Raw genomic sequence first — 12926 nt, forward strand, 5'->3', positions numbered from 1 at the left:
AAACCTCAGGAGTTATCTTTAACGCCCAGTTCTCTCTCATCTTCCATATCCAATTTATTATTGTCATACTAACTTCTCTTTCTAAATATTCTTCAAATTTGTCTGCATCTCCATATGTTCATTTCTAAAACTTTGGTCAAAGTTATCATCACTTATAATGTAAGATTCTGCAATAGTCAACTATCAATCACCTTGTATCCTTTTTCCTCTCTCGAATCTCTTCACCAGGCTAGAGCTAGAAAATAACTTTTCATGGGCAAATATGTATTAGTCTGTTCTCACACTGCTAATAAAGACATACTCGAGACTGGGTAAATTACAAAGAAAACGAGGTTTAATGGAGTCACAGTTCCACGTGGCTGGGGAGGCCTTCACAACCATGACAGAAGGCAAATGAGGTGCAAAGTCATATGGTGGTAGGCAAGAGAGAGCATGTGTAGGGGACCTCCCCTTTATAAAACCATCAGATCTCATGAAACTTATTCACTCTCAGCAGAACAGCATGGGAAAGACCTATCCCTCATGATTCAATTGTCTCCCACTGAGTCCCTCCCACGACATGAGGGAATTATGGGAGCTACAATTCAAGATGAAATTTGCGTGGGGACACAGCCAAACCGTATCAAAATCTCATATTGCTACCCTACTTTAAATACTTGAAAGGCTTCCCATTTCTCTCAGGATAAGGACCAAGTTTCTTCACATAAATTACATGACTAAGTGTTGTTCGTCTCTCCTCCGGGCTCTCCTGGTAGGAGGCTCACTCTTGCTTTAGATAGAGTGGCCACACTGAGTTTGCCTCTCCCTCTCCCACTCCTGCCCCACGCTCTTCATTTCAGGTCAAGTGCTGAACACTTCAAGTACGCCTTTTCTTATACCCGCTGCAGGTCAGAGAGTACTCTTCACGTAAGGAACCACTTCTTGGCAGCACCAACCAGAGTTATAATTTTACATTTATCTGTGTGAGACTTTGTTTAGTGCCTATTCTCTCATTAGTCTATAAGCTCCATGAAGGTTGGGGACTGTGCCTTTGTGTGTATGTGTGTTACTATTTCCTTGGTTTATTCTTGTATTTCCAGTATGCTTTCTGACACCTCTAAGGTGCTCACTAATGTTCTGTTAAATAATTAATAAATATTTACTAAGGTGTTTTGTCTTCCTCTGTTAAATAAGCACTCTGGATTATTTTTAGTAAACATCCACATTTTATTCAAGCCTTGATAATTATGAGGTATTTTTTCCTCATGTGTGTGTATTTTTGTACTTGAATGTGAGAAATAGATGAGAGGCTTAGTTCTCATTCTGTTTTGTATCATTTGGAATCCCTTCCACATGGAGGGCCCATTAACTTCAAAGGAAGCTCTGCACATGGAAAAGATACACAGGAAAAAAGTGAAAAAAATGAGAGCCCTGATTTTCATCATGGTTAATGACCTGGATCTTATAGTGGTTTAGGTGAGTAAACTCTGAGAATAAACAGCTCACTCTTAGTGAACTCTTAGAAATAACTGTACATGTGGCCAAAATAATGCATATACAGGCATTTGAGCAAATTCTGGGAAACAATAATAAGAGAAAAAAATCTTTAGAAATAATTTTAAGAATCAAGATGGTGCGGAAGCCCAGTAAGCCACAGAGGCATAAACAACGCCCTCATTATGTGAGCATAAGCTAATGTTTTGGAAGCGAAACTCACTGAGAAGAGGTTTCTGGTGCTTTTGCAGGGCAGAATGAGTGAACGATGAAGAAGGCACCATAGACATAGTCATTGTAGATTTGGGAAGTCCAGAAAAAAGTGAGAAAGGGGCTCCTTCAGTTGTGTGATGAAGTTCTTTTGCAAAACAGTAACTTGGAGTTCTGTTTGATTTACAAAATCTTTGTTAGATGGTTACAATTTAAACTTATGCCTGTGTTATTAGGTAGAGGTTGGGATTTACAGAGGAACCAGGGAACCAGAAAGTTATTAATTTTTTGGCAGCTGCATTTTAATAAGCTTGGGTTTGATATGAATATTAAACATTGGTTCCTTATTTTCAGTCAGCTTTTATTGAACACTATTAATGTTTTCAGTCAATCCAGTCAGTTCCTTCTTTAAAATAGTCAAGCTTCTTTGATCACAGTGATTTCCCGTATACTACTTCAGAATGCTTTCTTTTTATGTTGTACTCTTAGGTTATTTCACTACTAGGTTGCTGATAATCTGTTTCAGTTTTTTCCAACATGCTGTGTTCATTATACATTAAAGGAAATCTCAAGAAATTGCCTCTTTTAAACAAGCAATAATTGATGCCAACTTACTTTTTTAATAACCCAGGTATTATAGGAAAATAGGAAAAATACAGGGAAATGAAAGGAGGAAATAAATAGAACTTTATATTTTACCATCAAGTTTCAATCATAGCTAACATTTTGGTATATATTACAATTTTTTTCTGTCCTTACAATAACAAACATAACTGAGATAATAGCATATATATAATACTAATAGGTAGTAATCCAAATCCTTTATGTATATTAGCTCATATGATCCTCGTAACAACTCTACATTATAGGTATTACTGTTATTATTCCATGTTACATATGAAGAAATTGAAGCAAAGGGAGGTTGTTCCCTTTAACTGACCCAGTGTCACCCAGGCAGCAACTACTGAAACCAGGAGCCAATCCCAGTTAGTCTGACTCTAGGGTTCTGCCCACTATTAGCACACGCTGGCAAAAATATTTTTCTCACATCATGTACTAGGTATTTTTGTTTAGCTTAATTTAACATCAGAGGATTATGCCATAACCTGTTAATCAGTTTCCTATTAGGAAAATGAGTTGCTTCTAATTGCTTGCCATTAGATGCCATACTGTAGCCAACATCCTTGCATGTGTGTGGGTTAAGGGTGGGGGCTCTGAAATCAGTCGACCGGAGAGGTTTTATTTTATTCAAGTGTTGAATCCTCTAAGCATGCTCTGCAAATTGGAGTAAAATGGCAAACAGTACGGAAACTCCTACAAGGAAGGCCTGTTAATGACAAACATGGATTTGTCGGTTAAACAGAAGTGCAATCTTATTTTTCTCGCCTATCAGGAAGGAAAGTGTTCCCTCCCTCATAGGATTATTATGTGGATTAAAAGAAATAATGTGTGTGAAGCTCTTAGCATAGTGCTTGGCACCGAGTAATATTTAGTAAATGTTAGCCATTGTTACTATTCCTGAATTTCTAAAAATGGAGTCAAATTATATTCTTTGTCTATTTTAGATACTTAGGAAACTCTCATTTCCTAGAAGGTTAAAACCATGAAGTAACATCCAAATGTAAAAAATTCACTTAGCCAATTCATTAATATTGGGAACAAATTGATTTTGTAGAGTCTTGAAAACAAAGAAAAATAATTTTCATCAAATATTTGATTATTTTGTGTCTCAATTTCACTATTCTTTAAATTCCTTTATATATACTTCATCTCATCTTCTTGTTTTCACAACTTCTTTATCCCTGTCATAGCATTAGTTCATCAGATGTGAAAATCTATTTTCTACCATATAGCTGGCCACTTAAAAGTCACACCTGGGCGTGTTTGTGGTGGTCCTCACTTGTGTTTCTGGTGCCAGGACACCTGGCACAGTGCCTGACCCATCATAGGCATTTAGGAAATACTGGATGACTGACTAGTAAGTGTCTTAGGTGAGAATGACTTTTGAACACTTTCCTGAATTGAACTTGTCCCTGAAAACTGCAGGCATGACCCCCTTCCTTCCACTGTTAGAGCACACACCCTCTGTGGGCAGGCGAGTTCCCTTGATGACTGGGGGCAAGAATGGGGGAAAGACAGGCCTGGGACTACACTTCCCTGTTTATCCATCCAGATCAATGTGAGAAGTCACTTTACTCCTCCTGGGGGGTACTGAGTGAGGAAACAACAGGAGTGCCTCTCCATTCCTCAACCCTCAGCAGTATTGCTTCATCTTCTCCCACCTTTTATTCCATTGGCTTTAATCCTTATTCTGGTGACCAGCCAGGACTGTGGCTATCCCTCTTTGAGGTAAGAAGTCAACACTCCATCAGTTCGGCTTCTACCTTCTTGATACCACTCCCCCAAAGCTAATCATGGCTCCTGTGGGCATCCTCTTAGCACCACTAGTGGACAGAAGGTTCTGAAAGGGGGGTCAAAGCAGTGCATTTGTAGAGTCCACTTCAAGGCCAGCCTATGCACAAGGGTATGTGTTTGCTCCTTATTTCTTGTTTCAAATTATATTCAGACATGCTGTTTCTATAGCTTATCAGAAAATTCTGCAATGATCAAATGAAATCATTAATACACATTAGTAATAAAATATCAACGAAATAAACATACGAATTTTGTGAACCCACTCCTCAATGTGAATGTGAATCTTCTCCTACTGTCAAGTTCCTAGATACAAAAGTTGAAGGATTACATTCCCAAAGGCGTTTTTAAGAAGTTAGCTTTGCCACCGTACATTTACCATCAAGGGAGAAAGTCATTGATGTGCATACTCTTGGAGAAGGACACTTGAAACATGGCTGTCTATTGCAAAATTCAGGAATTTGCAGGGTCCACAACTCCAGTTACCCACCAGGATATTTTTCAGTTACCTTCCTTTTCCATGCAGCATATTCAAAACCTCCTAATTTTTACTTTCCTTTTTCCTTTGCATTTCTCCTCCTGCCCCCTCTTACAAAATTTATAGGTCTAAGAAGCCTAGGCTTCCTGAGGAGACATTCTCCCCTCTATCTCATGAATCCAGAGCCAGCTTCAGAATGTGTGCTTAGGAGAAGAGTGAGTGGGGTGGGGGAGACCCTTAGTCTGTAAATAAGCCACACCAGTTGAGGTTAACTCTCCACAGTTCCCTTCTTGCCCTGGCCCAGAGCACAGAATGGCTCTGACAGCAGCTAATCTAACCCTTCCTTCCTAGGCCTGGCTCTAAAGGTTAACACCATGACCTATAGAGTGCATTGTGGTACATACAGACCTCAGCTACCTTATAGTATAAAATTCGGAAATCTAGTTCACCTCCTGAGGCCTGCCAGGCCTGTAAATGGGAAGACTCTTTTCCCTGTAGTTAAATCTCTGTCTCAGGCGTGCCTTAGAAACGAGTCTGCCAGCTGAATTCAAGGACGGGTAACCTGTATCCTGAGTATGCCTGTGATTGCAAAGGTAGATCTTTCCTAACCAACTGGGTAACTGGACTGTCCATTGCCTTCGGGGAGCACATGCAGCTCCCCAGCATTTGGCCAGGTAGGTTCTGAGGTGTGTGAACTACCTTTATAAAAGCAGCTGCTCATCTACTGAGAAAGTCTAGGTATAAGTTTTTGTAATCTACCAAGATCAAACTATCAAACGGTGCATGGATTACAACCTTTATCTAGGCTACCGCAGTTAAAAAAAAAAAAAAAAAAAGACAGCTGCACAGCTGAAAAAAGCTTGCATGGTCGACCATAAGCAAGGTCAAGGTCAAACCCCCTGCTCAGAGGGTTCAAGACCTTGGCCACACTAGAACTCTTCCACATGTACTTTTGTCTTCTCATGATTTTATTCCTTGTCTCTGTATTAATTTTATGATCCAGTATGTCAGCCAGATGTTGGGGTCTGAACCTACCCGTAACATACAGGTTTTGCTGACCTTGACAAAACCTGTTTTCTCATAGCATGGAGGAAACTAACAGAACACATATTCTTTTAGGATAGGCTCATCACCAAGAGAAGAGGCTGGGCTGTTCCACTCTTACTATTGCTGGTCATGCAGTTGCTTTCAAAGTTTTCCTATCTGGCAAAAGAAACTTGGGTGATAGTTATGGGCAATAAATTTTAAAAAACAGTTTGTCTCCAGCTGAACAAATGAGAACATGCCCTTTTAGCTCTCAAGGTCCTTTCTGGTCATGTAATTATGGGTTTGCTTGTTCTTGTTTACTCGAATACTCAAAACAGAATTTGATATTCAAATACTAAGAAGATGTAAGTGGCTGTAAGAACATTGGTAGATTTATTTTGGCAGTGTTAAATTTGAATATAAAATTAACATTTTATATTGTATCTTTCTCTGTGAAGGGCCTCTACCACTAATCCTATTTGTCTTGGCATTCTTTTCAAATTTTATTTAGTCTTTAACTTCTGTTCCCACATACTTTCCTTTTTTTTTTTTCTTTTTATTAATTTCCCCTTAGTGGTCTTACTCCTTGTGGTCTGACCATTTTTCTTGAATGTCTGCCTTTTCTTATCTCATTCCATTGTTTTACTTTGATTTTGTGGCTTCTCTCCCTCAATTCCTTTCTGAAAAAAGTAGGAATTGTTACATCTAAAATCCTATTTTGAGTGATTGTTATCAGAAAAACAAGTCCATTTGTGGCAAATGTGCTTCCTTTATTGTAAAAGGAAGGGCTGGGATTGGATTAGTGCTTCTTAACCTTTTTATGATGGCAGCTTAATTGCTGACAGCATCCAGTGCTGAACTCGCTTCCATGGGTACCTGGTAAGGGGTGTAGGTCATGTTTCTTCACAACATGGCAGCTGTAATCTTCTTTTTCTCTTCAAATTAGAAAGCATATTGCATTGCAAGTGCTATTATGTCATAGAGATAATCTTAAATATATTCTAATTATTTTTATGTCAATTCTTTGAAAATTTTAACTGTTATTAGTAACATAATTGTCCTGTAGCTCAGTTAACTAAACCCACTGGACTAGATGATGTTTAATAAATATTCTTTTCAGCTACAACATTAAATGCTTCTAGAAATAGTGATGCATCTTTGAGGAATGAATCTAATAGTGCCAGTAAGATCAGGCAATTTATTTAGCGTCACATCAGCTTAAACTCTGAAAACTCCATCTTGTCTTCATTTACACGGTATCCCTTTTTTTTTTTCTAACTTCATTGGACTCTTCTTCCTTTTATCTTCTAATTTTCTACCTCTCCACTGGCAGCTCCTGACCTTATTTCTCTGCTTGACCTAGATCTGATCACCTGAATTACTTTCTTACCTAAAACCTTCAACATCATTACACTTCTATACTTAGGTCACTTGGATTCAGAAACTCAGAACCCTGGATCAATAACCATTTATCATCTTATCTTCTACATCAGGCATGCAAAGTGCTGCTGGAAAAGAGAACGCAACTACACTGATTGTGTCCCTGCAAGTTTGTTCTTCAGTCTCAGCTTTCAGCCATTTAAGAAAATGAATTCTAGTTGTATCCACTCTGACTCAACTACTGGTTGCCCCAATGTCACTACCTTCAAGCCTTCCTTCCAACTTTGTACTCCTCACTCTCCCAGATAATTTTGTCTGCTTTGTCAACAGAAATGGAAAGATCAAATATAACCTTCCTAAGCCTCCTATTCTGCTCCTCGCGAAGGACTTATGTCCACCCTTACTCTCTCAACCTCCCCTGGCCTCACAAGATGAGGCAGCTTTATTCCTATTCAAGGCTAGACCCTTCTCTTTGCTGTTCATCTTATCCACTCCTATCTTTGTCCTTGTATCCTCTTTATTGTATCGCCAACCTCATACTCTCTACTAATTATTATTATATCATTTTTGAGACAGAGTCTCGCTCTGTTGCCCAGGTTGGAGTGCAGTGTTGTGATCTCGGCTCACTGCAACCTCTGCCTCCTGTGTTTGAGTGATTCTCCTGCCTCAGCCTTCCGAGCTACAGGTACCCACCACCACGTTGGGCTAATTTTTTGTAGAGACGGGGTTTCACCATGTTATCCAGGATGGTCTTGATCTCCTGACCTCGTGATATGCCCACCTCAGCCTCCCAAAGGGCTGGGATTACAGGTGTGAGCACTGTGCTTGGCCCTCTCTACTAATTATTAATCAAAAAACATGCTAAATTGTTGCCCATACTAAAGAAAGAAAGAAAGGAGAGAGAGAAAGAAAGAAACCTAAAACCAAACAGCTATCACCACCATCACCTCCTTTGGCCCTGTGACCTATTCTGGTTTTAACTGTCTTCCACCTTCCTCTGGGAAGAGCTCTCCCCAGTCACTGTCTCCAGTTTTTGTTTCCCATTCACTTTTCAACCCAATGAACTCTGACTCCTTGTCCACCACCACACTGGCATAGCTAAAGACACTGTGATGTCTGCATTGTACTGTCATATCCCTTTCTGTGCTGAATTTGACACTTCCAACCTCACACTCCTTGAAGTTCACCTTGCCTTTGGCTTCCATGACCTTATTGCTTTTGTTTCTCTGACATTCCTTTTCAGATGCTTGTGACTACCTCTGAAATGTTGATATTTCCCCCAGGATTCCATCTTGAACCACTGCTGTTTTGCTTGGAGTTTGACTGCTACCAGTGTATATGCTGAGGACTTGCAAGTCTACACCTCCAGTCCTAACCTTTTCCTTTTGCTTCAGAGGTCAGATCACACTCTATGTGTGTTTCCTACGCTACCTCAAAGTCAGCATGGCCTTTGCTGAATTCATCAACTCCCTCACTTTCCCAAACTGGGTCTTCTTCCTCTATTCCTTCTGAACTTTAGAATGGTTGGTTTTAAAAGTTGGTAGCTGCGATAGTTTCAGAATCATTCTAAAACAGCATACAGTTCAATAAAAATACAATGTAAGCTACATATGTCATTACAAAATTTCTGGTAGCCACATTAAAAAACAAAAGGAAACAGATGAAATTAATTTTTACAATGAATTTTATTTAGCCCAATATATGTAAAATACATTTCGACATGTAATAATTGTTTCAAATTAATGAGGTGTTTTACATTGTTTCTTCTATTAAGTTTTCAAAATTCAGTGTTTATTTGAACACTTATGGCACATCTTAATGGCAACTAGTCAATAGGGCTCAACCACCATATGTGGTTAGTGGCTAGTGGCTGCACTATTACCTAGTTCTATTCTTTCCCCTCACTAATCCCACTCTCATTCACTCATAAATCCTGTTGATTTTACCTCCTAGATATTTCTTCAGTAGGTTCGTTTCCTTTTAACTTTATACATCATGACTTTAATTCATATCCTGGCCATATTTCACTGGGGTTATTGCAATGGCTTTTATAACCTAGTTTCTCTGTTCCAGGGAGCATGCAAGATCCATTGAAATGCACAGTGCTATAGTAAGATATCTACTGATATATATTTTTAACTAGAAAATAAGAAAACAGCTCAGATTCATATTTAGTATTTATTTATTATACATACTGATGCCGGTACCCTTGCTCTGCATCTCTGATAAAATGAAATAACTAGTATATTGTCATTGAGTGGTATGATTAGCATGCTACTTATAAGCCTGGTAGGGTGGGTAATGATCTTAGTGTGAAATAATTTAACCAGCTCCTTCTTACTCAAAACTATTAAATAGATGTGACCATTTACTCTAAGGAAAATAAAGTTTTGATTGTATGTGTGCATGCATGGGCTTCAAGCTTCATTGTGAATAAGAATCACCTTGGCAACATATTAAAATATAGATTCTTAGGTTTCATATATATACATTCTGATTCACTTGGAATGATAGGTGGCCCAGGAATCTATATTTTTATAAAGCATTTGAATGATTGTAATATAACTGGTAGAAACCATACTGTATTAGTCTGTTTTCATGCTGCTGATAAAGACATACCCAAGACTGGGAAGAAAAAGAGGTTTAATGGACTTACAGTTCCATGTGGCTGGGGAGGCCTTACAATCATGGTGGAAGGGAAAGAGGGGCAAGTCACATCTTACATGCATGGCAGCAGACAAAAAGAGAGCTTGTGCAGGGAAACTCCCGTTTTTAAAACCATCAGATCTTGTGAGACTCATTTACTATCACGAGGACAGTGCAGGAAAGAGTCACCTCCATAATTCAGTAACCTCCCACCAGTTTCCTCCCATGACACATGGGAATTGTGGGAGTTAAAAGTCAAGATGAGATTTGGGTGGGGACATAGCTAAACTATATCACATACTTTGAGTATTAGTCTGTGCTTTGTGAAGTAGAGAGTTAAAAAGCCATAGAGAAAAGTGCATTAGCCCAGATCGGAGAGGGATGCTATATGGGAGTTAAAAAAGCAACAGCACACTGAAATGGAAATTGGGCACAAAGGCAATGCTGAAACTGGGAATCAAGGGTGACAGGGGCTAGAAATGTGGAGAGAGGCTTGGAAGACAATGATGAGAACCTTGATCTATTCCATAATTTTCTCTGGGATTGGCCTTCCTTCTTCAACTAGAAAAGTTAATAGCAATATAAAAATGAAATGTGATTATTTAGGGTATTTTCATCTTCCTTTAGTAACTGACATTCATTAGTTTTTCAATAAGTAATTTTTAAATATTTCAGGATGTCCACATGTCGACATGTGGACATCCTGAAATTTAAGTGTGGGACAGTTTTGGTGTAGGACACAGAAATTTAAGTGTAGGACAGTTTTTGACTTTAGAACAATAGCATCCAATTGCATTTAGCATTTCATTTCTAGTTCTATGACAACAGAATTATCTTGTATAGAGGACATGGTAAGTGATGCCATCTGGATAACAGAATTTAACTTCACAATAATTCTGAGGGGAACAAAACCTCACATTTTTTCATATAAATACTTATCTATAAATAATTTTTGTTAAATCTATAATCCAAGTTGTTAATGTTTTAGAACTTAAAACCTGTTTTAAAAATTTTATGCAAATGCTACATGTTTTATAATATGGTAGAGAACAACCAGAAGATTTAAAATTCATAAATTTGAAATTTTACAATATGCTGTTCAAATTGTAAATTAAGATTATTAAAAACACCAAACTTTTCATTTTAGTTTATTATTTCATCTTTCTCCCTCAATCAGCCTTATTTAGGGCCAACAAGGGGCTAATTGATTGAATTGAGTTTCTTCTTTTCATCATTTGCTGCCCGGTCTCTGGTGGAAATCCTAATGAGCTGCAAACCAGGCAAACAAATGGGCCAGTAGGCTGGAAGTGGGGAAGGGACAGTGAATATGGAGAGTCTATTGTTCATTCAGTCAACTAAATATGTTTTAATTGTAGCAACAATGCCATAAGCAGGCCTGACACAGTCTGTTTGCCTCACTTTATTCTTGTTTCAGTCACTCCACTTCCACCATCGATGAGTCTGAGATTTTTATTTCATTCGTTGACAGGAGAGACTTCCCTTCACTCATCTGCACTTTCGGAAGATGAATTCTCTTGAGTAACTCAATAGAAGTTGAGTTTGGAGGGAAAATACTATTTTTATTGCAATTAATATCTTGTTTTTAACTTCTCTTATTCCAAGGCATCTAATCTCCGTTGGCTTTTGTTAAACGAAACACCTCTGCTGATTTCTGCTTTTTCGTAGGTGATTCGCAAGGGGTGGCTCACCATCAGCAACATTGGTATCATGAAAGGGGGCTCGAAGGGATACTGGTTCGTCCTTACTGCGGAAAGCTTGTCCTGGTATAAAGATGATGAGGTAAGTCACAGAGAGTAACAAAGTTTTCTTGTTAAAGTGTTTCTCATTTTAAATTAATTGATATTATTGCACTATGCAATTTTGAGACAGCAGTGGTTCTCTTTCCGTGAGATTAAGCTTGGAATGTTTGTTTTCAAAAGCACTATTGTTTTCCTATAGATTTAAACTTTTACAATATTCGACCAAATTTCTTTTTCTTTTTTGTTTATTTCTTTGCTGTAACCATATGTTTGCTTACCTGAAGAAATGGAGGTAGGTGTCAAAGTTGAAAACCTCCTTCTTTATAATCATGTCAGTGTACTGGTACAGTGAAAACTTTCATTAAAGAAAGTGTTGAAAGACCCAAGGTAATAGAACATTTTAAGAGTGAAATTAATAATATTGATGCAGAGTTAATAAAGCATTTTGGAATTGTTCCTGTGGCATCTGTCTCAAATGAAAGGCTTTTGAGAATGTCCACATCACTAGTCTTCAAGTGAGTCTCAGATCATTGTTTATACAAATTTTTTTTCTTTGAGAATTTGATATCTATATAAAAGCATGAATTATGGTAATTATAGTGTTCTGGTTCATGTTAGATGTTAATAATTTTGGTCCTGTGACTTACTACTCATTTAAATTTGATAGCTATAAAAGTGCAAACAAAAAACTCATATTAGTCTTACAGAGCCATTTAAGTGCTAGAAATTGATACCATTAAATGTGAGGGAGCACAGATAGAAATTAAACTATGTCTTGAAAGTTTTAATAGCCCTGGTCTGACCTGATAATTTTTTGGTACTTATAATGCAGCATACAAACATTAGATAAGGATACTCATGATAGCAAAACAATGTACAGGTGAGATTCTCAATTACATGTGGCCATAAAGGGCATGTGTTTCAAAGTTAAAGGTTTTTCCTATCTTGGCCTGACATCTTTTGAAAGCATTACAGGGTGCCTTTGTCATTCCTTGGAGGAAAAGTTTCATGTCTTATATGTACTTTTCATTTCTCAAGAGCTGTGTGTGTAATAGTGTGTTGAAAAATATTGGATGATTGGTTGATTGCCCCTAAACTTTCTGCAGTAAGGGAAATGAAATCCTATAGAAATGTCCAAACAAAATACTATTTAAGAGCTTGTATTTAAATTTTTATGTCATTGACCAAAGTCAAAAGTAGATTTGATCATTGTGATAGTATGAGGGTTAGCAATGGTTTCTTTCCTGTGCTGGCTGCTTAGCTATCTCTGTCATTCTGTGGGAAGCTCTAGTTTTAACATAGCTTGAGGAGCTCAGAGACACTCCCCTAGATGTAAAAATCACTAAATAGATGATCTTCTTTGCTGTTCAGTTGTAATAAGGTACCTTCTATTAGATATATTTTCGCTCCAAGGATTTAGATGATAATTTATGTGCATTTAAATACATGTAAACCTTGGGACCTTTCTCAGTTATACAAGGCCACAGAAAATATTTTACTAAGGAATCATAATAATGATAGCTAGTGTTTTATATGTATTA

General features: G+C 37.8%; 1 protein-coding gene across 6 annotated transcripts in view; it reads left to right on the forward strand.

Annotated features, from left to right (window-relative positions):
* Nucleotides 1–12926, forward strand: part of DNM3 (dynamin 3) — a 579299-nt gene that overhangs the window by 266434 nt on the left and 299939 nt on the right. For all 6 annotated transcript variants that reach the window (XM_011962308.1, XM_011962305.1, XM_011962306.1 and 3 more), the window contains one exon: nucleotides 11312–11425. In XM_011962308.1, the coding sequence (XP_011817698.1) occupies nucleotides 11312–11425 (114 nt within the window). The remainder of the gene's footprint in view (nucleotides 1–11311; nucleotides 11426–12926) is intronic.

This window comes from Colobus angolensis, unplaced genomic scaffold, assembly GCF_000951035.1.
Source record: "Colobus angolensis palliatus isolate OR3802 unplaced genomic scaffold, Cang.pa_1.0 Scaffold59, whole genome shotgun sequence".
In the NCBI taxonomy this organism is placed as follows: Eukaryota; Metazoa; Chordata; class Mammalia; order Primates; family Cercopithecidae; genus Colobus; species Colobus angolensis.